General features: G+C 41.9%; 3 protein-coding genes across 4 annotated transcripts; all 3 read right to left on the bottom strand.

Annotated features, from left to right (window-relative positions):
• Positions 1–2132: 2132 nt before the first annotated feature.
• On the bottom strand, positions 2133–5592 carry LOC110990730 (phospholipase A and acyltransferase 3-like). The gene has a single exon (XM_087130512.1). The coding sequence runs from the start codon at positions 5401–5403 to the stop codon at positions 4867–4869; it is 537 nt and encodes a 178-aa protein (XP_086986638.1). The 5' UTR covers positions 5404–5592; the 3' UTR covers positions 2133–4866.
• A 1169-nt stretch (positions 5593–6761) lies between these two features.
• Positions 6762–9911, bottom strand: LOC147795886 (phospholipase A and acyltransferase 2-like). 2 transcript variants are annotated; one of them, XM_087130511.1, is made up of 2 exons: positions 9153–9911; positions 6762–8668 (listed from the first exon to the last, which is right to left on the bottom strand). In XM_087130511.1, exons 1-2 carry the CDS (start codon positions 9627–9629, stop codon positions 8642–8644), a joined length of 504 nt encoding a protein of 167 aa, XP_086986637.1. In that variant the 5' UTR covers positions 9630–9911; the 3' UTR covers positions 6762–8641. The 2 variants fall into 2 exon arrangements, with proteins under 2 accessions (XP_086986637.1, XP_086986636.1); XM_087130510.1 differs by having other exon boundaries at positions 9113–9899.
• A 1739-nt stretch (positions 9912–11650) lies between these two features.
• On the bottom strand, positions 11651–21296 carry LOC110989105 (uncharacterized). The gene is made up of 3 exons (XM_087130845.1): positions 20480–21296; positions 14207–14827; positions 11651–13360 (listed from the first exon to the last, which is right to left on the bottom strand). The coding sequence occupies exons 1-3, from the start codon at positions 21000–21002 to the stop codon at positions 13311–13313; spliced, it is 1194 nt and encodes a 397-aa protein (XP_086986971.1). The 5' UTR covers positions 21003–21296; the 3' UTR covers positions 11651–13310.
• Between the last annotated feature and the right edge of the window lie 36 nt (positions 21297–21332).

Below are 21332 nucleotides of genomic sequence, written 5' to 3'. Positions count from 1 at the left end.
TGCAGTCAGCATCATCAGTGGTTCGTAGTGCACACCCTGTGTCTTCATTTTCTGACAAGTTCAAAAGGAAGTTACCCGTGGAAATGTGCTAGTTTGTAGCCTTTGATGCTAGCGTTGTAACTCTGCGGAGCTGGGGACCACCAAGCACGTTTGGCGAATGGCTAATTTGAGGACCCCAGCCGCCGCTCACTGCCTCTTCAAACGAAGACAACATTTGCAACCGTGGGAGTTATGCTTTCTCATCTAAAACCCTTCGTCACCGTTGGAAAGTAGGAAATTACTTCGTTTCGGGGTACATACATCCGGATTATGATCAGAGAAGCATTCTTAGGTAAGTTTCTGAACGAATAATCTGTTCTCTCTCACTACACGTGAGCTGTCGTGAAAGTTATAGTACGTAGGTACGTGTGTGCAGCGATGGATGTCTGGATTTTGATGATTAAATAACTTGTTCTCCCCATTCTCAATGAGATTGTGACTATTTGACAAAGACATAGGCTGTGACCTTGAAGAGATAGCCTTGAGTCAAGGTCACAGCCTACCTCTGTGTCAATTGTTCACAATCGGCATATTCCGGGCAATAAACCTCCATCATAAAAAACTACTGTACAATATGCAGGCCCGTAGGCCGGGGGGGGGTCGGGCCTGCTCGCTTTCAAGGTCCGCTCGTTGGTGTGTGTGTTTGTTTGTTTTTTAATAAAAATGTGACTTTAATATAGGGGCCTACTACAACTTTCTGAATGTAATCCGCGGTTTATACATTGATTCTCACGCGCAAAATATCTCTACGGTTTATAATGAAATGCAGGTGGTTTATACGGCAACTTTTAAAGAATGAAATCAGTTACTAAACCCCACTCCATGCCTGCAGCGCAGCAGAACCCGGACCGACGCCGTGGCCGGCCAGCTACGCGTACCACCGGCGCGGCGCAGCGTTCCGGACGCGGGGACAAGGCAGTTTTCATTGGTTGTCGTTTACATTGGCTCTGCTCACGTGTTGAAAATGAAGGAAACCAGTCCTGAAAGACTTGTAATGTATGCCCTGTAAGTACCGTTTGCACCTCAAACATTGTGTGGTACACCTGTTGGTTTTTGTCTTTTACGGTTGTGTAATCCATGTTGTTTATCATTCTAATGGTCTTAAAAGGAACAGCTGCATGGCCCACCCAGCAAGGACTCAGGACACTAATCTAGCCCACTAAAATTGATATTTTTGAGGATTCGAGAAAGTTTAGGCGTAATGAAAACACTCGTTCGTGCGCTGCTTCACGTTACGATTGACGAATGCGCACCGGAAAGTGGCGTGGACCCAATGGGCACTTCGACATTTCACTTCTAACGTTTGTGTATGGAGCAACATTTTATCTCCAATTTCACAAAAGGTGAAATTTAATCAATCTCCAAATATTTTTATTCATAAATGTCGATTTCATATACCCGCTACAAAGTTCCAATGACATGTTAATTTGGTCCGATTTCTTTTCCGCAGTGCAAAATGAAATGCGCCCTAAAATATTATTTTTTACCATTTTTAGTTAGGTGAGTGGAGGTATTAATGATTTACTAGAATTTATCACTTTTTTAGAACTTCTCATTTTTTTGATGGGATTTTCTGAGATTGTTTTAATAATCATGTTCATATCATTCGCTCGCCGTCACCCCGCGCCCGATTCAAAGTGCAGGGTGAAGAGCAAATTCATTACCAGGCCAATTTACAATCCGCCGTGAATATTGAAAACTGAAGTAGGGGGCCTATACGATTCTGACATGCATCCTTTGGTTCGCGACAAACATGGAACTTGTTTGAGGTTGTGCTCCAAAGGACATTATGATGGGCCTTTGTATAAAAATATGTGTTCACAGTGCCAAAAGTTCCACTTTTGGGTTTGACGACCCCCCCCAGTCTCTGGTCTTGCAACGGGCCTGATATGGGCCTACGGTATCGTTGTGATCGTTATGCCAGTTTGTAATCACAGTGAGATAATTAACACCGAAACCAAACACGCACTGAAGGTATCAGTATGTTTTAAAGACATCTCTGAAAAACGTGTGTCCTGATAAATGGTGTTGATTATCATTTTCATTGATGTACATGGCACATGACATCAGTCTAAATTAAAACCATCGCCCAGTAAGTTAACAGAGTTTATTCAGTTTGTACCTGACCGTCCATGTTTTGTTAGAGTGATAAGTAAATGACCCTGCCTTGTGCATGCAGGACTCGCCCTGCTGATTATATGCTAGCGAGCCCGATCGTGTCATTTTGAAAGAAAAGAGGCAAAACCGTGAATTGAAATCGAAATTAAAGACAGTTCAAGGCATTTGGTCGATTATTGACACAAGATGGGCCTTTGGGATCAGAGCGCATCACACCCCACTGCCTACCCAATGTTCCATACACTGCATGGTCTTTCCCTTGACAATAAGGCTCCATGTACGGCTCCAACCGCCGCACATCTCATGGCAACTAATTTCCATAGCGACGCGTCACATTGCCCAGGCAACTGTACACATTGCCCAGACGTGACAAAAGACAATTAGCCCGATTCAAAGTGCGTGGTATGCCAGCATTTTTTTTAACTATAGCGCAAAAAGGCCAGGAGTGATAGCAACTGACTAAAAAGAATAATCACGAGTTTGTGATTGGTAGCACTGGTGCTTATGCATGGTACTCATCTCATGAAAGCTTCGGTCATGCTTACGGTAGATGGGACATTGGTTGTAAATTCATAAAAAATCAAGTAGAGGAATAACTCTGTGCACTCTTTGGATGTTGTATACGTTTACTAAAAACATGCTTTGTCATTTCCCCGAAAAAATCTTAATCTCTTCCTCGGATGTAAATTAGATGCGACGTCATTTACATGTACATTTAAAAAGCCAAAGAAAACAAAACAAATTAACACCACTACTTACTGTGTGCAAGAATTTTTACAGATTAAATTTACATGAACCCAATTTCCTTGGGTGTAAATTAGATGCAACGTCATTTACATGTACAGTTAAAATCAAAGAAAACAAAACAAATTAACACCACTACTTACTGTGTGCAAGAATTTCTACAGATTAAATTTACATCAACACAATGTCCGTGACTAATCCCTAAATGCATTACATTGTTAAAAATTAACATCGTCTAGCTTCTCGTATTGATCATGTCAAACAGAGCAACCCTCAGCTAAGAACCAAACTCGATCAATGAAAGAACCCCCCAAAAAGGTGAAACGTGAATGTGCACAAACGCATAGTGTAATAGTCCTTGCTTGTGGCCTTCAAAATTTTTACCAAAGAAAATGTCTCTCTAAAATTTAACATGACGGCTAATTTACTGAACGCGTTTCAATAAGCCGAACAGATTTAAAACTTTCGAATGGTACACATGCACTCAAGAGGGGAAAACTAACAGAGTGAATGTACATGTATTCCCATATGCACTTAAAATCAGGAGACATGCTCATTGATACAGAATCTTGCGGTTTTTAACGGACATCAGTAGCTGATCCAACACTCCATCATAATCCAATCTACGGTGGCCCTGAAACAGATTAATTACTGGATCTATCTTCAAATCAGGCTGTCCAAGCAGCTGCGTATAGAGAAAATTGAGACGTAAATTGTCACCGTGGTTGGAAACAAACCTGTTGTACGCGCCACTGCACATGGATAATAATTGGTATACAGCGATCAGCCAGTCTGTTTCTATAATCTGAAGTTGGCGCTATATCTCCCTCAAAGGTACATCTCCCTCAAATCTGGGTCAAAGGTGTTTTGTGGCATCCTCACAGCTCCGTAACTTCATCTGCTCAACACCTTGCATCCCGAGATTACTGATTCCGAGGCCTCAATACTGCCATCGCAATTCCCAAGATAGCAACAACCGCGCCTACCAAAGTAAACGAAGACAGATTGACAGTTAACGACGAAATACGCTTTACGGAGGACAATCTTCAAATATTTAAAATGGCCCCGTCACAAAGTGGACGGCTTCATTCCACAGTATTTCCCAGTTTCAATTTGAATGTCATTCCGGTTGCTGATCGTTGTGCGGAGGATTTATTTCGGTATTCTAACAGGCAAGGTCATTCGGGAACAAAGCGCGCTTGTGATTCGACGGTATGGCCGCACTGATAAATGGGGCAAATTAGACCTCGTGAGCGCGTTGGTATTCCCCAGTGCATGACCTCGGCCTTGTTTCGAAATGGCTCATTTCGCACATGTACAAATGAGATTTTGTCTTAAAAGTCTTAATGGACTCTTCAGGCTTAAAAACAAGAAATAGGCAGCTTAATAGCGCTTCAGGTGAAGTGGTCAAAGAAGAAGTACCGTGGCTTTGCTACAACACGTTGTTTTTTCTGATCTGTATCCCCCGTGAAGTTACAGAGTTAGGATAGTTGCGATGAATTCGTCTAGATTAGCCGTGAAATACGCTAACCATGCTTCATCAAAAGAAAATATGATAATGGCCAGCCGTCTTTCTTTAATTGGACAAAGTAAATCCGTAAGCTGAGTCCGGGTATAGCCAAGCCAATGACATAGACTGTGCACCTACTAAGTCACGTGACTATGTTGGCCGGGGTGCTCAACACCAACAAACATGGCGTCCACCCACGGCAGAGTGTGTGTAAAATATTATTTATCAAAAATAAAGCCGATGGTCGGCAAAGTACTCACAGACTACGTGTATACTGATTTGCTGAGTACAAAATCTGGAATAAGCACCCCATTAAACATAGTAGACTGAATATGACAGATTCAGGGAACAAGGCAAATGCAACGGCTTCTCAGTAAAAAAGGTTTTTTCCCAAACTCAGATTTTAGGTTGGACAGTCCTATACTTTCTGACTGAGATACCAATACGTGCGTATACTAACCTGCTACGCCAAAACCAGTCCTTGCCCCCGTAAATGCCGCATCCACCTGATCGCTGGTTGGATTGTCGTACCGGCAAAGATTCACGAAGTGCTCGCAGTTGCTTTTGATAAGATTATAATCAACAGCTACTCTCTCTCGGTGCATTTTCTTTGCCCTTCTCACAACAGCGTCAGCAGACAAAGGAGTTTTCGCTTTGTCCATAGAGTTGTTGATTCTCACTTTGCCCAACGTGCCCAGCACCGCCCGAATGGAGTCAGCTCGTACCTCGGGCTTGCTATTTGCAGAAACCGCACTGCCTGACGTCTTCTTCTTGGAGAAGGCCGCCCCTCCTTCAAACATCCCGAAGTGAATGACAGCGTGCTCCATCCCATTGTATTCACCGACGTATATACCCCAGTGTGCATACCATTCACCTGCCCGGCTGAACTCCAGTCGATCCCCCGGGAGTACCGTCCTTTCCAAGTCATTCATGTCTTGAGCATTAGGCTCGTGCCAGCGACCCACCATCCCAAAATGGTTGTTGCTAGCCATCCTTGTCCGGATCGACGTTGGCTCAACAGGATTGCCGGCAAGCAATGTACTCCAGCACGCGACTGCTAAATGCAGGGGAAACGTGTCGAGCAAGTGCGATATACTCAAGCGGCAGACGGATTGTTACGCCAGGAAATCGGTCGATCTTCCTCACGTCTGCTTTAATTTGAGGTTACATTATATACTTTTTTTAAGCACACTTTCCATAAACATACAGATGAATGCCAAAGGGGTGCTTGAACTCGGGAATCCCCTGAAGAATTCCGCAATAGTTGTTTATTGCGCAAACTGGAAATTCCCAGAAATACGGTACGTAAATATGGCGTCTAGTCTGGTTGCATGATCCAAACGCATGTCCAGAGCAGGCATGACCCTAACGGTCAGTCTGCTTATGCCCGCCATTTTTGTTCCGCAGAAGACTTCTATTTCAGATGTCCCAATTATTTATCAATCAGAATTGTTCTGAGTGATTTTAAAATATTTATACATAATTACACGCTTTTATGAAATGCAAAGTGCAAACGAACATTTCACCGAGTTATCAGTAACAGATTGGGGTCACAAAATGGATAGTTTGGTTGCTTTTCACAGTGTCAACAGTGAGGATTGACGCTGGGCGGCATATCCAGAGAGGGGAAATAATCGGGGGAGGGCGAGATATCTTAAAGTGCCTTTTATAAAGGGTGAGCTTGTAAGACTTGGTATAGGGCTTTTTACAGGCTTCGAGAAAGAAGGGAAAAAGTCGGGAAATTGTTCTTAAATTTACATATATAAAAGCATACACCGAAATTGCACCCATGTAATGGTCAATAGAACAATATCGGACTTCAATATGTGATTCAAAGGGTTATCATTGCAGGGCAGTAGTATTGTGCAGTAGTTGGTGGGACAAATTACTGAGGATTTTCCCGGTCAAGAGTCTCTGACGTGTAACAACAAAGACTGTCCCATTTCGTCGGTGTGCAACATAAAAGCATTGCATTAGGGTGGAACGGCAACCCCGTTTGAGATCACACTGGCCGGCATTTTCAGCAAGATATGGGATGGTCCGGAGAGAAAGGCCATCGACTTTCTGTTGGTCATTGTTTGATCGGCATCTCAGGAATCCTTTACAGACTTCTAGGGCGGATGCGTTAGGTAACAATAGTCTAGAGTGTGTATAGTGATTGCACAGGTTGGGGATACCCCTCCGTCCCATATCGTGCCTGGTATACCGGTCGGGCGTGTCTTTATTTACAACTGTCGGTTTAGACATGAACGGAATGAAGGTGTCTGGCAGAATGTTATCATCGACATTTGCAGTACACTCTAAACAAGGGAACGTAGAGTTGGATATTTCTAAACACTTTTGTACCCAGTTTTTGTTACATGATTAACCGTGACACGTTCTTTTTAATGCGTTCAGGAATGTGTTTAGATGCTAAGCCGATTCCAGAAAGCTGAACACGTATACCATAGAAAATAAAGTGCGTGCAAAAGACTATGGTGTTTAAATTCTAAACGTTTACAATGCTCTTCCACCCCATGACTGCAATACAACTAAAAAGCACACATTGCGCAAATAATAAAGAAAACTATAATTCAGAAATTCTACAAGATTACTTCCTACCGGCAAATGCTAGCTAAAAAGAGTCAAAGTTGAATAAATATAGACAGAAAAAATGAAAATATGCATAATTCAGAGCAACACCCAGAAAATGTAAGCTCTAAACCTCTCAAACAGATTGCAATCATAAACGGGTCGGTTTTATCATGACCTGAAATTAACAGAGAATAGGCCCAAGTCAACAGTCTAAACCAGGGCTAATCGCAAAAGAACAACTAGGCCTACTGTATAATGCAGTAATATAGCACATAAGCTGGTTATAATTTAAAACACTTGACACCAGCGGCAAGGTTCAACGAAATGGGATTTCCCAGGCTGCAAATGCTGTGCTTTGCGCAATCTTTTTGGAAAAGTCCCTCGTTCCTTCAAGTTGATAGTCTTTTATAACACGCATACCATTGATAAGTACACAATGAGCAGTTCGACGTTCCGACAGTGCACTGCCGTAATTATTAGAAAGCGCTTTGGAGAGGAAAAGCAGTGCGCAAGAGCAAGGTCAGCCTACTGCATTACAGCTTTTAAAACCCGACTCTAGCCTACATTGAACATGTTTGGAGCTTTCCTCCCCGCGAATGACCTTTCCTTTCAGAAACCGAACTGACTTCATTCATGTCTACATGAAGCAACATCAACAAGCGACTGAGCAAAATGGTCTATACACACAACGAGGTTATATTATTTATAAATACTTCACTTTTCTTTCAAATCATAACGCCACACAAGGCCATACAAGCTCGTCCACTAAAACAGTTGTTTTCGTGATGTAGGCCTACATGTATCATGTAACGTGACTGTTTACGCAGTGCCCCCCTTAATATCGATAGACTGAGCGAACTTTGCATCTGTGTCTTTCGACTGTGTCGTCAGTGATGTCCAATCGGGGTAATCGCTGGCGCCCATGAATGTGTTTCTGGCTTTCCTGATCAGTACAGAAAAGCCTTTGTTTTGCTTTTTTCCACTTCTTGGTCCTATGGGCCTTTGTACTCATTTTGCCCCGCTTCTCATTTGAGTAACTTTGGTATTACATGTGTTACTACGGCACGGCAGAAGCTGTCTTTGTGGTACGGTCATCTTACTTTACAGTCAATTTACATTTAATCTTTCGCCTTAAATTAGTACAAACAGTACAAGAGTAATACTATGATAATGATGAATAGTATTTTTTAAATAATTAAATAGAATGAGACAAAGTAATTAGGCAACCAGGGAGAAAATCTATCCATTATGAAGGCCGCAGGTGTCGACAAGATCCACCCCGGAAAATAACTTAGTCAAGAAAAATCGCACTATTGAAGATTGCAAAATTACATTGAAAATGACAAAAATACCTCCATATAGGGGTGTTGAAAAAATTAACCTATCCCATCACATTAAACTACATAATTACTGTACTTGAAGTAGTGACAAAATTAGAGTCCATTAAAGTTTCTTAATACACGAGCACAAAATGGAATTTAAAAAACAAGCTGGTATTCCACTCTTCGGTTCTATTTTTTGGTTGTATAGTTGATAGAATACATTCCATTGCTGTCCTCCTGAAGTTTGCCTTAAGATCAGACTTACTCAGGTTTCTGAGAGTCGATGATGCCTACTTTGGTGGCTGTTTTGTAGTGAAAAGAGACTTCAGGTTGTTCAGTAACCCCGCAAATAGTGAACCAGCTGCAAATAGACGAAAGACTGATGATCAAGGCCCGAGGGCTCTTTGAGGGAAGGGAGTGGGGTGTCTCTCTCTCTCTCTCTCTCTCTCTCTCTCTCTCTCTCTCTCTCTCTCTCTCTCTCTTAATCTACATATGTCTGTTAACAGGGTTCACTGAAGTTTGGTAGAAAGTATACTCAATGGACATACGAACTTATATTCCAACTTTCAGATAGATAAAACGGCGTGAGTACTGAGTGACATATTCAGAATCTAGTGTAAGAGTTATGAAAACTCATTAGAATTCTGTTCCCATCTTGCCAGTATTGTCATTGCAAGTTTCCCATGAAAATTGTCAAAAGGAAAAACGGCGATTTTGTTTTTACTTGTCGTATTGGTGTGGTTAAGTCAAGACACAGGTCAAGTTGTATTTTTAGTGCGTTCAGATAGAGAGAGCCTAGGCCTACCTGTTTGACCTAAGACAACAGTCGAAAGTAAGTCTTTAACCTGCTCACTGCCTGTGTCGCCATATCGGCAAGCATTGACAAAGTCCTCACAGTTTTGTAGTACCACATTGTAATCAATCTGGGGTTTCTCTTTTTCCATTTCTTTGGCTAATTCAACAATGGCATCGGTTCGCAAAGGCTGCTGCTGTTTGTCTCTGGAGTTGTTGATCCGAGCTTTACCCGAACCCCCCAGTATCGTCGCAATCGAGTCGGCTCGAATCTCGGGCTTATTGTCCGCAGAAGCCGCAATGCCAGATGTCTTTCTTATGGAGAAATCCACCGCGCCTTCGAAAATGCCGAAGTGGATGACAGCGTGCTCTATCCCGCTATATCGCCCGACGTATATACCCCAGTGGGCGAAGCCAAAGCTTCGCAAGAATTCCACTCGATCTCCGGGAAGTATCTCCTCTTTCAAGAGCTTGATATCAGAGGGGGTGCGCCACTTTCCCGTTTCTCCAATATGGTTGTTGCTTGCCATGTTTGCCTTGGAGGAAGTACGAATATGCCCCCGTACACGCCAATGCCACTAATGCTGCAGCGTAAGCAGATGCAGTCGCACTTGTGCATCAGAAATTTATAATCGCGCACTTCATATGGTGGCCAGTGTTGACCCACTACGATCAAAGTACATTATGATATCAAGACACATCAAGGTCTAATGTATCGAGGTACTGATAGTTTGCTCATGATCCCAACAAAAGCTCCTTTAACGTTGTTGTTACACTGTTTGTTCTGTATTCATTAATACAAAGACCTCCGAGGCGCGGAGGAACCATGTAGCCGATCATATCCCATTGCCTTTAATGTAGGAGGCTCCTAAAACTGTTTGGCGTCCCTAATATTGTAGAAATGTTTAACGCTGCCTTTAGACCTGCAAAAATCCCCCTTGCCTGATGTGCATAATGGTTTGACGCAGTAGAATCAGTAGCTATGGCGGGAATCGACTTTTTATCCAGTTGCCTGACCCGGCTGGATTCAAAACTAGGCTACCAAGTGTTCATTTCATATACGGGTCTGGCTCTCGATTGGTGATCCCAACGCGGCTTCCCTCCATCCATTACGCCGTGTCCTGGTGTCAGTGAATCAACGACGGATTACTAGTCGAGATTCGGATCCACGTGAAACTAAGAGGCCCATGCAAAGGTGGATATAAGGCGGGGTTAACGCGCGAGCTGCCAGCCTTGCTTAGCCTCAACACCGTGCCTGAAAAACTGACATTTGTCCCTCAATTGTTGTTCATAATTACAGCAGTTGGCTAATCAATTTTACTTACCAAACTTTCAATCAACCTGGTTACAGGAACACCTTCACGGCAAAATCTCTGGTGTCAAAGGCAACACTTCTGGTGTTATCAGGTGACCACACTTATGTGTTACTTTTACACCACTGGTGTTACTTTACTCTATGTAACTGATTTTTTCTTCTTGAGTCATGCGCAATCATACAGACTTAAAAACTGACGAAGAGATACAAGCTTGTTGAAGAAAAATGCAATTTACCAAACCTGACATTAGCCTGCCGTTTTTTCTTTAGAATAATTAAAATTCGCAGTTATTTTTCGCTAATTTAGGAAAAAAAACCTCCGCAAAAATTATTACTGGCATTAATAGTTCATAGAAACTTCAAAACTGGCTTAACTAAAGGAGAAATATCGCTTTAGCACGTGAGGTGTCGACTCCAAAAATTAAAAAAAAAAAATTAATACACAACAATGTATGCCGAGTTGCGAAATGATTTCTGGTAGTCTTTACGTACAAACTAAAATCGAAACCAGGGGACCAAGACAAGTTTGGCTGTAGTAAAACTATAACAGGCAAGATATGGGACGGAGGGGTACCCCCCCTTACCTGTCCAATCCCTTTACACACTCGAGACTATTGTTACCTAACACACCCCCCTAACAATGACCAACTCAAAGGCGGGGGCGGGTGTCTCTCCGTCCCACATCTTGCTTCAAATGCTTAAAACTGTTTCAAACACAAAGTAAATAAATTTAATAAAGGGATGATTTGTGATAATTAATAAAGAATACATAAAATCTGCCCTCACAAATTCTTATAGTGCCTATGGACCAGAAACTACCATGCGTTACCATGGTAATTGCAATGGTACGGGACGCCATGAGGAATTCCTTACAAAATAACTGAATATTGTTTTTTCTGTTGAATGCACGTGCCTTAGAGAAAAGATATTAACACTAATTTTGTGATTTCTTTTATCTTTTTCATTGTTTTGTTATTTGATTATGAGCGAAGACAGGTCATGAACTAACATTTCTGCAACCTAACCTTCCATTTGACCGGTTCAGGAGAAGATAAACAACGGTCAGACTGTCAAGTTGTGTACATTACTTGCACACGATTAGCAGCTGCTTGGAGATCTTCAGATTTCACTGCTATGCCACTTTCATGTAAATAGGTTACTCCTCCACGTGTTTCAGTGCACAATGCCGTCAGCATATACTGTAGATATCAATCAATGAACTTTTCTTCGAATCACTTTTACCGTTTAATTAAACTCATCTTTAATGCAAGAAAACAGTTTTTTTCGAGTTAAGTGAACTGTTATGAACACTTTATAGGTATTCAAAATTGACCCTCAACTTCTTTATTCGAAATAGTGTCGAGAAATATTTGCTTACCGGCTTATTGCCAACTACTTATGTATCAATAAATTGCCAAAGCAAAAATACAAAAATCTAGCAATTGCTGTGCATAATCAATACAACATAGAGATCCTATTCCTCTGATTAGATCAAAGTGTTTATCGAATTTGTATTAGCATTATCCAATGAGGCCCATAAAACAGAAGAGATAGCTAAATATTAAATTAGAACCAGGCTAACTGGATCCAAAATATGCAACATACACGTTCTTGGCAATCTTATAGGCAACCAAATGAATTATGACGCCATTACTACGACTGCTGACCAATACGATAGCTTACTACGATGTAAATTAAGAAATATCTGAATTTCCAATTTGCAGGACACCAATCGGCCCATACAGAAATGTTAATGCCTTTGCAGTTCACGTGTTCACATACATTCTTCTATTCAACAGCCTAAAATAGAAGCGTCGATTTTCTTGTTTTGGGGGTAACTGGAACTCTTCGTCCTACTTGTCAGTAGATTAATCCCTAAAACTTGTCGATCACAAACTTTTTATACACGTAGTAGGCATTGAATAAATCACCTTATAATTTACTCTAATATACAGGGAAGCAGAGCCTAAAATGTAAGTTCTGTACAATTGCTGATCCAGAACCAAATTTTCACGGAAGGGGCTTTTATTGGGTGTGTATGGCCCTCTGCAGGTTTGCCCTGGATCCATCCTTGATTTAACTCTAAACCATGGTCAAGTACGGATCCAGATCCCATTTTCGAGGGGAGGGGCCAAGCAATTAAGCAGCGTCTGTGGAGCACTACCTGATCACACCAGTCATAATTAATTAAGCATCGGGTGAGAAACGATGTCCTGATCAACATTGCTCTGAGCATGCAAAACACCCTCCATTTAAGACACTTAATACCTTCACTCTGATTGATTAAAACCCTTGTCTTTATTTTCAGGGGGGTCGCCCACGATCTCCCCCTGGATCCGCCCTTGACCGTTGGGTCAGTTGGCCGTATTATTGAATCCTAGTACCCCACAGAGAATGTTATGCTTGCGAAATTCATACCCACATGTATATGTAACATTCCTCTACGCCTCGAGCTCAAACAAGACATAATTAATGTTTCAAGTCTTTCCTGTAGTAATCCATTTAACTCTGAGCACTGAGCACAGCAGGGTAACATGCATGGATGTACCGTAATGCCCCATCCCGCATTCTCTGACAAAATTAGTTTGTTGTGTCTTCACTACATTTTTTGGTGGTGAGCAGAAAAATTAAAGTATATTGTACAGAATTGTTCATACTTCCAACGACTAAAATGTATTCATTATCATTCAAAAAAAAAAAAATTTAAATTGCCCTAAATATGCCACTTGGAATATTTCACGGCCGGGCAAGACATCCCCCCACCTTTCCTCATCCCAATCGCCCCCCCTCTATTTTCGGCACATTTTGACGCCACTGATACATGTGGTCCAGGTGTGTTCTTATATCGCCCACGTAGCTGGATCAAACCGGTCCCTACCATTTCACAATCTCGGAATTACTGCTTGAAGGCTTTTGTCAATGCCACCGCCGCTCTAGCGATTGCACCTGTCAATCAAAAGAAAGGGAAACAAAAACAGAGTTTAAATTACTTGCGAGATTAATAAATAATCTAATGGACTGTATCCAAAGTAGACCCCAAGTCTCGAGCGGCCTTCTCGTCCATCTAACTAGATCCTCTTAATGATTTCTAATGCCATTTTGCAGGATAATTTGTGAGGTATTGCTTAAATACCAGACTGATCATTTTAGTTTAAATTTTGAAGTGTCTCTCAGTCTGACATCATGGTGGAAAGGGATATTTCTATGTGTGAAAAAGTCACTCATTCAGTCACTCGATCATTCATTCAGTCACTCGATCATTTGCTAGGCTGGCTCAAAACTGGGTACCTTTGTTTTTTTCCATTCCATTCCATTCAAATTCAATTCAATTCTGTTTGCAATTTGCTTAAATTATAATTAGTTTCTCATCGTTAAAATTCCCCAATACGAAAAACATTAGGGATGGTAAGGTCTGGAATGACTCAGTGAAATTTGTTCAAGTCTATTTTCAGGCTTCAAATGAAACACAATGCGTGCCGTCAATTTTTTTAAGATTTGCAGAAAAGTCGACCTGTTGCAATTTGGAACCTTAAAGCCGATTGAAATATTAACAGTTTCAACAGCAACTTGGGGGAATTTTCGGAGAATTCTGCTCTAATAAATCTGTTTTCTCACTATTCGATAAATCTTTTCTTTTGCACTCTTAATATTTCAAATGTTGTTCAACTTCCCTTTCCTTTTTGGTTGACCCATTAAAAAAATCACCTGAATTCCACCCCTTCGCATTTCCAGGCGATAATTTCTCAAAACGTTTTCCAGAGGGACTCTTCAGTTTAATCCGGATATACTAACCTACTGCCAGGCCGGCCACGCCGATAGCAACTACGTCCTTCGCTGCGTCAGCCTGATCGCTGACTGCGTGGTCATACCGGCAGAAATTGACGAAGTGTTCGCAGTTACTCTCAAAGAGGTCGTAGTCAATTTCAACTTGCTCTCTGTGCATTTCCGTTGCGCTATCTACGATGACAGCAACAGACAATGGATCTTTTTCCTTGTCCTTCGAGTTGTTGATTCTCACTTTGCCCGACGTGCCCAGCACCTCCCGAATGGAGTCGGCTCGTACCTTAGGTTTGGTGCGTGCAGAAACCGCACTGCCTGAGGTCTTCTTCTTGGAGAAGGCAGCCCCTCCTTCAAACATGCCAAAGTGGATGACAGCATGCTCGATTCCTCGGTATCGCCCGACGTATATACCCCAGTGTGAGTATAAATCGTCGCGGCTGAACTCCAGTCGATCTCCCTGGAGTACCGTCTTTTCCAAGGCATTCAAGTCTTGAGAATTAGGCTCGTACCAGCGACCCACCATCCCCAAATGGTTGTTGCTTGCCATACTTGTCTGCCTCGACGTTGGCTCACTGCCAGTAAGGACAAAACGATGACACTCTAACACGCCGCTGCCAATACTGACACCAGGAACTTACCGAGCAGAATGCGCTTCAGCCAAGAGCTAGGGACTGTCAGATCGGTCAGTCTTCCTCAAGTCTGCTTTTAAAAAGCCTTGTTTACGCTTTCAGCACATTTCAGAAAGTTTAATTAGCACAAAGATGAACGTGCAAGGGGCGCGGGGGGACGCACCAGTCTCATGAAGAATTTCGCAGTGAGTGTGCACGTATCGCGCAAACGGGAAATCCCCAGATGTAAATATAGCATAATTATGTGGCATGATTTAAACGGACCTAAAGAACCAGCGGGGCGGAAAGTACAACGGTCAAACCGCTTGTCAAACACGCCCGGTAGGCTCTGCGGGAGACTTCAGTAAAGCTTGCAGGACACATTACTAATGCAAAGTGTATACGAACATTAAATTGAGGTTTTTCTAGAATAGATTGGGGTCTCAATTAAAATGGATGTTCATTGACGGTAAAAGATGACACCAGAAGGGATATTTAGGAGGGGATTATTATAATGGGGGGATGCATTGAGTGCCTTTATGAAGTGTGAGCTTACAAGACTTTCAGGACTTTTTTACAGGCTTCGAGAAATTAAGTAATGTTCTTAGAATTATCATATTTAAAAACATCGACAAAATCGCCCCCTTGTAATGGTCCATAGAACTATATCAGACTTCAGTTTGTGATCCAAAGGGTTATACAGCGTCAAACAGTTTGACGTGTCGGTTGCAGAGTCCAACTGAGCAGAACTTGTGTTTCATCCCCGCTGGGCACCATTACTGTGCAATAGCTGGTGGGAGAACTTGGGGATTTTTCCGGTCAGGAGTCTCTGACAAGTAACACAAAGACTGTCCCATTTTGTTGGTGTGCGACATAAAAACATTGCATTAGGGTGGGCATGGCAACCCCGCTTGAGATCGTGCTGGCTGCTACAATATTATTGTTTGCCGTCTCGCCTCGGTTTACTTTAGAAATGAACGGAATGGAAGCGTCTGTCAGAATGGTACTATCGACAGTAGTGGTACACTCTAAACAAGGGAGCCTAGGGTTGAACATTTCTCAACATTTTCGTACCCATTTTTATTTAACATGATTTTTTTCTTATGCGTTTAGGACTGCAAAAGACTAGTACTCTAACCGTTTTACAATGAAAAGCTCTTCCACACCATGAGAACAATAGAAGTCAAAACAAATCGCACACATAATTAAGAAAACCATATTTCATAATTCTACCAGAAGTACTTCCTACTAGCAAATGCTGGCTAAAAAGAGTCACAGTTGAATATAAAGAGAGAAAAACATGAAGAAATCAGAGCAACACCCAGAAAATTTAAGCTCTAAACCTCTCAAATAGAATGCAATCATAAGTCGGTTTTATAATGAACTGAAATTAACAGAGAATAAGTCAATAGTCTAAGACAGGGCTAATCGCAAAAGAACAACTAGATTTAATTTGTATAATGCAGTAACATAATACATAACCCTGTGATATTTAAAACATTTCACAATAGAGCACCAGCGGCAGGGTTCAACGAAATGGGATTTCCCAGGCTGCAAATGCTGTGCTTTGCGCAATCTTTTTGAAAGGTCCCTTCCTTGGTAGTCCTTAACAACAAACATACCATTGATATGTACATGTACACAACGAGCTTTTCAATGTTCCAACAGCGCACTGCCATAGTTATTATAAAGAGCTTTGGAGAGGACAAGCAATACGCAGGTGCAAGGTCAGCCCACTGCACTGGGTTATGGGGCTTTTAAAACCCAACTCACCACACTGAACATGTTTGGAGCTTTGGAGCCCTAAAATTTTTTTTTTTACCATTTTTAGTTAGGTGAGTGGAGGTAATAATGATTTACTAGGATTTATCACTTTTTTAGAAATTTTGATTTGTTTAACGGGATTTTCTGAGATTGTTTTAATAATAATGTTCATATCATTCGCTCGCCGTCACCCCGCGCCCGATTCAAAGTGCAGGGTGAAGAGCCAATTCATTACCAGGCCAATTTACAATCCGCCGTGAATATTGAAAACTGAAGTAGGGGTTATATGCTAGCGAGCCCGATCGTGTCATTTTGAAAGTAAAGAGGAAAAACCGTGAATTGAAATCGAACTAAAAGACAATTCAAGGCATGTGGTCGATTATTGACACAAGATGGGCCTTTGGGATCAGAGCGCATCACACCCCACTGCCTACCCAATGTTCCATACACTGCATGGTCTTTCCCTTGACAACAAGGCTCCATGTACGGCTCCAACCGACGCACATCTCCTGGCAACGGCTGTGTTAATTTCCATAGCGACGCGTCCCATTGCAAAGGCAACTGTACACATTGCCCAGACATGACAAAAGACAACTAGCCCGATTCAAAGTGCGTGGAATGCCGGCATTTCTTGAACTATAGCGCAAAAGGCCAGGAGTGATAGCAAATGACTAAAAAGAATAATCACGAGTTTGTGATTGGTAGCACTGGTGCTTATGCATAGTGCTCATCTCATGAAAGCTTCGGTCATGCTTACGGTAGATGGGACATTGGTTGTAAATTCATAAAAAAATCAAGTAGAGGAATAACTCTGTGCACTCTTTGGATGTTGTATACGTTTACTAAAAACATGCTTTGTCATTTCCCCGAAAAATCTTAATCTCTTCCTCAAGTGTAAATTAGATGCGACGTCATTTACATGTACAATTAAAAAGCCAAAGAAAACAAAACAAATTAACACCACTACTTACTGTGTGCGAGAATTTTTACAGATTAAATTTACATCAACCCAATTTCCTTGGGTGTAAATTAGATGCAACGTCATTTACATGTACAGTTAAAATCAAAGAAAACAAAACAAATTAACACCACTACTTACTGTGTGCGAGAATTTTTACAGATTAAATTTACATCAACCCAATTTCCTTGGGTGTAAATTAGATGCAACGTCATTTACATGTACAGTTAAAATCAAAGAAAACAAAACAAATTAACACCACTACTTACTGTGTGCGAGAATTTTTACAGATTAAATTTACATCAACCCAATTTCCTTGGGTGTAAATTAGATGCAACGTCATTTACATGTACCATTAAAAATCAAAAGAAAGCAAAACAAATTAACACCACTACTTACTGTGTGCAAGAATTTCTACAGATTAAATTTACATCAACACAATTTCCGTGACTAATCCCTATATAGCATTACATTGTTACTTTAAAATGTTTGAAAAAATTAACATCGTCTAGCTTCTCGCATTGATCACGTCAAACAGAACAACCCTCAGCTAAGAACTAAACTCAGTCCATGAAAGAACCCCCCAATGGTGAAACGTAAATGTGCACAAACGCATAATGTAATAGTCCTTGCTTGTGGCCTTCAAAGTTTTTACCAAAGAAAATGTCTCTCTAAAATTTAACATGACGGCTAATTTACTGAACGCGTTTCAAGCCGAACAGATTTAAAACTTTCGAATGGTACACATGCACTCGAGAGGGGAAACTAACAGAGTGAATGTACTTGTATTCCCATATACACTTAAAATCAGGAGACATGACCAATGATACGGAATCTTGCAGTTTTTAACGGACATCAGTGGCTGATCCAACACTCCATCATAATCTACGGTGGCCCTGAAACAGATTAATTACTGGATCTATCTTCAAATCAGGCTGTCCAAGCAGCTGCGTATAGAGAAAATTGAGACGTGAATTGTCACCGTGGTTGGAAACAAACCTGTTGTACGCGCCACTGCACATGGATAATAATTGGTATACAGCGATCAGCCAGTATACGGTATACAGCGATCAGCCAGTCTGTTTCTATAATCTGAAGCTGGCGCTATATCTCCCTCAAAGGTACATCTCCCTCAAATCGGGGTCAAAGGTGTTTTGTGGCATCCTCAAAGCTCCGTAACTTCATCTGCTCAACACCTTGCATCCCGAGATCACTGATTCCGAGGCCTCGCAATTGAGTGGAAAAAACCAACCACGGCTACAAAAGTAAACGAAGACAGATTGACAGTAAACGACGAAACACACTTTACGGAGGATAATCTTTAAATATTTCAATGGCCCCGTCACAAAGTGGACGGCTTCATTTCACAGTATTTGCCAGTTTCAATTTGAATGACATTCCGGTCGCTGTTCATTGTGCGGAGGATTTATTTCTCAGTAAGCCAGTTCGGTATTCCTAACAGGCAAGGTCATTCGGGAATAAAGCGCGCTTTTGATTTGACGGTATGGCCGCACCGATATATGGGGCAAATTAGATCTCTTGAACGCTTTGGTATTCCCCAATGCATGACCTCGGCCGTGTTTCGAAATGGCTCATTTCGCACATGTACAAATGTGATTTTGTCTCAAAAGTCTTAATGGACTCTTCAGGCTTAAAACAAGAAACAGACAGCTTAATAGCGCTTCAGGTGAAGTGTTCAAAGAAGAAGTACCGTGGCTTTGCTACAACACGTTTTTTTTCTGATCTGCATCCCGTGAATTTACATAGTTAGGAAACTTGCGATGAATTCTGATCTGAATTTTCTGATCTGCATCCCATACGGAGTTAGGAAAGTTGAATGAATTTGTCTAGATGAGCCATGAAACACGATAACCGTGCTTCATCGAAAGAAAATATGACAATGGCCAGCCGTCTTTCTTTTCTTGGAGCAAAGGAAATCAGTAAGCTGAATCCGGGTATAGTCAAGCTATTGACATAGACTGTGCACCCACTAAGTCACGTGACTATGTTGGCCAGGGTGCTCAACACCAACAAACATGGCGTCCACCACGGCAGAGTGTGTCAAAAGTGTTATTTATCAAAAATAAACCCGATGGTCGGCAAAGTACTCACAGACTACGTGTATACTGATTTGCTGAGTACTTCACCAAAAGTTGGCTTTTAGTTTGCTGTGGGAGGATGCCATGTTAGTTGATGTCGAATGGCCATTGTAGATCAAGTGAATTAACCGGCGTAATCGGTCTGTTATTCCAATGCATTTCCTCCGCACTGATGCCGTCAAACTAAATACTTCGTTTGGTACCTGGCTCAATGGCATCTGAACACCTTTCTCAGATTATTCATGGTTAATCACGCCCTTCTGCCACACAGCAGACGGCGTGCTGGTCCTTTTTGATTGAAAACGGGAACAACCTCCCTCTTTTGTGCAAAGTATGATGCTGGAAAGTTCTGCCTCGAACCTGTCTGTATAAACACCCAGGGTCCAACGAAGAATGTTTTTAAACAAAATTTGTCTATTGCAATGGTTTAAAAATTTTGATTTCCCACAAGTAATCTGTTTTCAGGAAAAGGCGATCTGCCAAACAGACTGTATTCATGACTTGGTCATCTTGAATTAAAAGTGCAGTAAATGTTTCGTTTTCGGACCCTGTGAATGAAAAAAAAAACAGTGACAAAATCATGCCGGTTTTTGTTTAGAATAATTTAAAAAAAAATGAAAATAATACACTTAAATATCCAAAAGTCACATTACAAGAAAAATTAAAAGTAGAGTTTGGAACCCGCAACATTCTGGCATGAGCACCCCATTAAACAGAGTAGAGTGAATATGACTGATTCAGGGAACAAGACAAATGCGATGGTTTCCCAGTAAAAAAGGTCTTTTCCCAAACTCAAATTTTCGGCTGGACAGTCCTATACGGTCTGATTGAGATACCAGTACGTGCGTATACTAACCTGCGACGATACACCCAAATGACCACCAAACTGCCTCATCCACCTGATCGCTGGTTGGATTGTCGTACCGGCAAAGATTCACGAAGTGCTCGCAGTTGCTTTTGATAAGATCATATTCAATAGCTACTTTCTCTCGGTGCATTTTCTTTGCCCTTCTCACAACAGCGTGGGCAGACAAAGGAGTTTCCACTTTGTCCTTCGAGTTGTTGATTCTCACTCTGCTTGACGTGCCCAGCACCGCCTGAATTGAGTCAGCTCGTATCTCGGGCTTGCTACTTGCAGAAACCGCACTGCCTGACGTATTCTCCTCGGAGGAGGCCGCCCCTCCTTTAAACTTCCCGAAGTGAATGACAACGTGCTCCATCCCATGGTAATCACCGACGTATATACCCCAGTGGGCGTACTTACCGCGGTCGAACTCCAGCCGATCACCTCGGCGTACTTTTTGTTCCAATTCCCTGAAATCATGAGCGCCAGCCTCATACCAGGCACCTATCGTCCCTTTATGGCTTTTGCTAGCCATGTTCAGGCTGCCCCGATGAAATAAAAAGGAAGGGAACTGAAAGCAATCACCACGTTCACACCTTTACAACTGTTTCAATGCGTTTTCCTCTCCGCAAACTGTATCTTCCGGACGAATTTCTCACCACATCAACATGCATGCACTGTCGTTTTGAATTCGCACAACTGCAACAGCGAAAGGATTTGTGAGCAGAGCGTAAAACTGCGTGTACACACTACATAGTATAGTGTGACACCTGCCCATAGTGCGCATTACTGTGCTCATGCCACGTAAGTTCATGCCGATCGAGACAACACTCATCACAGGTGCGCAAGCGCACTTTATTTTCAA

Source organism: Acanthaster planci, linkage group LG20 (assembly GCF_054643075.1).
Source record: "Acanthaster planci isolate LZ-2023a linkage group LG20, COTS_SCS, whole genome shotgun sequence".
NCBI lineage: Eukaryota > Metazoa > Echinodermata > Asteroidea > Valvatida > Acanthasteridae > Acanthaster > Acanthaster planci.
The sequence above is the reverse complement of the archived record's forward strand: the minus strand, read 5'-3'. Positions and strand labels throughout refer to the sequence as shown.

What these genes read in the sequence shown, in the direction of transcription:
- LOC110990730 (XM_087130512.1), bottom strand. Translation starts at nt 5,403, where the DNA reads ATGGCTAGCAACAACCATTTTGGGATGGTGGGTCGCTGGCACGAGCCT.
- LOC147795886 (XM_087130510.1), bottom strand. Translation starts at nt 9,629, where the DNA reads ATGGCAAGCAACAACCATATTGGAGAAACGGGAAAGTGGCGCACCCCC. An exon ending in TGTTGTCTTAGGTCAAACAG is followed by an intron (nt 8,669 to 9,112) that starts GTAGGCCTAGGC and finishes GTCTATTTGCAG; the next exon opens with CTGGTTCACTATTTGCGGGG.
- LOC110989105 (XM_087130845.1), bottom strand. Translation starts at nt 21,002, where the DNA reads ATGGCTAGCAAAAGCCATAAAGGGACGATAGGTGCCTGGTATGAGGCT. An exon ending in ATTTGGGTGTATCGTCGCAG is followed by an intron (nt 14,828 to 20,479) that starts GTTAGTATACGC and finishes CTGCTCGGTAAG; the next exon opens with TTCCTGGTGTCAGTATTGGC. An exon ending in CGTGGCCGGCCTGGCAGTAG is followed by an intron (nt 13,361 to 14,206) that starts GTTAGTATATCC and finishes TTTGATTGACAG; the next exon opens with GTGCAATCGCTAGAGCGGCG.